The sequence below is a fragment of the Orycteropus afer genome, unplaced genomic scaffold, assembly GCF_000298275.1.
Source record: "Orycteropus afer afer isolate SDZICR_OR568_19922 unplaced genomic scaffold, OryAfe1.0 scaffold00918, whole genome shotgun sequence".
Taxonomy (NCBI): domain Eukaryota; kingdom Metazoa; phylum Chordata; class Mammalia; order Tubulidentata; family Orycteropodidae; genus Orycteropus; species Orycteropus afer.
This window is the reverse complement of record NW_006922505.1, coordinates 13,304-14,823: the sequence shown is the minus strand read 5'-3', so window position 1 is coordinate 14,823 and position 1,520 is coordinate 13,304. Positions and strand designations below refer to the sequence as shown.

Here is a 1,520-nt window from a genome sequence, read left to right as displayed (position 1 = left end):
TAGCAGGCAAGTGTCTTAGCCACTATGCTACCAGAGCTCCCCATATGCATGGAATATTTCCATTGTATTCCTGCTCTCCACCTTCGTCCTGAAAGAGAACTCCCAGGACCTACACTCAAATACTTCTTTGTATGCTCTATCATTGTAAATTCTATAAACAGTTCTTAAATTAATATTAAAAAGCTTACAATTAAACTGGATTTTGTTCTTTGGAAGGCAATGAAAATATCAAAGTGCAATGGAATATTTATTCCATGTCCAATAATAACTATAGATGGGAGTGAACCCCACTCTGCCCCTTAACCCCTCCATCCTCAGCCAACGGGATCATTCAGGTTAACAGATGTCCAAGGTCCACATTATTTACTCTTTTTATTGGGGACACAGGTCAAATACTCTCTGCTAATAAAATCGCTTGACTTTTATGATCCCTGGGCCCTGATGATAAGGATTATCACCTTGATTAAACCTTACTTTGTTTTTCATGAAAAGTCACTGAAGCTAAAAGGAGTCTGTTAAAAGTAACTTATCTTTACTGAATGCTACCATGAATTTCAGGATTACTAGCAAGTGGCGTAGTGCCTAAAGCATTTGACTGCTAACCAGAAGGCTGGCTGTTTAAATCCACCAGCCACTCCTCAGAAGGACGACTGCGCAATCTACTTCTGTAGAAATACCGCTTGAGAAACTCAAGGAGGGGTCGCTATGAGTCAAATCGACTCCACAGCAGTGAGGGTTTTTTCTACTGAGAGCACAACCTTTGGGAAAAGGACGATTATAAAAGTGTCCAAAAGGCATCACGTGCTTGGCCAACCCAGCCACAAGTCCTTGCGCCAGGAACGACGGAAGAAGGTGTCAGTCCCCAGGGTGTAAAGTAACTGACTGCCGGTTCATCTCACAGCCTCAGGGGTAGGGTGGCGCCAGGGCAGGCCCCAGGCCTGCAGTGGCCGAGACAGCCCTCCACAGCCCAGGGGAGAATAAGGGAAGCCACGGGACTGGGGTCGTGACCTTGGCAGCCCCTCCGCAGTCCGGGGGAGGCTCAGCAGGACTGGCATCACTACCTCTGGGTGACCCGTAGGAGTCTCGGGCAGACATGGCGCGGGGCAGTGGCAGCCTCCACCCTCCGCGGCCCCAGAGGTGGCTCAGCCGCGCGTGGGTCCGCCCCTCCCCGGGGGCCTAGAGCGGCGGGGCCGCTGCGCACCTGGGACTGGGCTCGGGCGGGGGCAGGGGCTCCCGGCAGCAGCAGTTGGGAGCGGCCCTCCACCGCCTCGGAGGCGCGGGCCGCAGGCGGACAGCGGACCCTACCTCTTCGGTAGCAGTGGGGCAGTAGGAGATGAGCACGAGCGTGGTGAGCAGGTTGACGGCGAGGCCAAGGAGGGTGATGGAGTTGGGGGCCATCCACAGCGGGATCCACTGGAGCAGCCAGGTCCAGTAGAGCTGCAGCGGCGGCTCGAGCAGCGAGACGCCCGCGGCGTTGTAGCGGTGCTCCTCCAGCCGCCGCAGCTGTGCCGCGCCCAGCG

The 1,520-nt window shown here is 54.5% G+C and overlaps 1 protein-coding gene across 1 annotated transcript in view; it reads right to left on the bottom strand.

The window, feature by feature from the left end:
• The window catches only part of CHPT1 (choline phosphotransferase 1), a gene marked incomplete at its 5' end in the record, with an annotated part of 50,541 nt that extends 49,026 nt beyond the window's left edge, over positions 1 to 1,515 (bottom strand). Inside the window, 2 exons of the mRNA XM_007958304.2 lie at positions 114 to 163; positions 1,202 to 1,515. Of these exons, the coding sequence (XP_007956495.2) occupies positions 114 to 163; positions 1,202 to 1,515 (364 nt within the window). The remainder of the gene's footprint in view (positions 1 to 113; positions 164 to 1,201) is intronic.
• Positions 1,516 to 1,520: the final 5 nt, after the last annotated feature.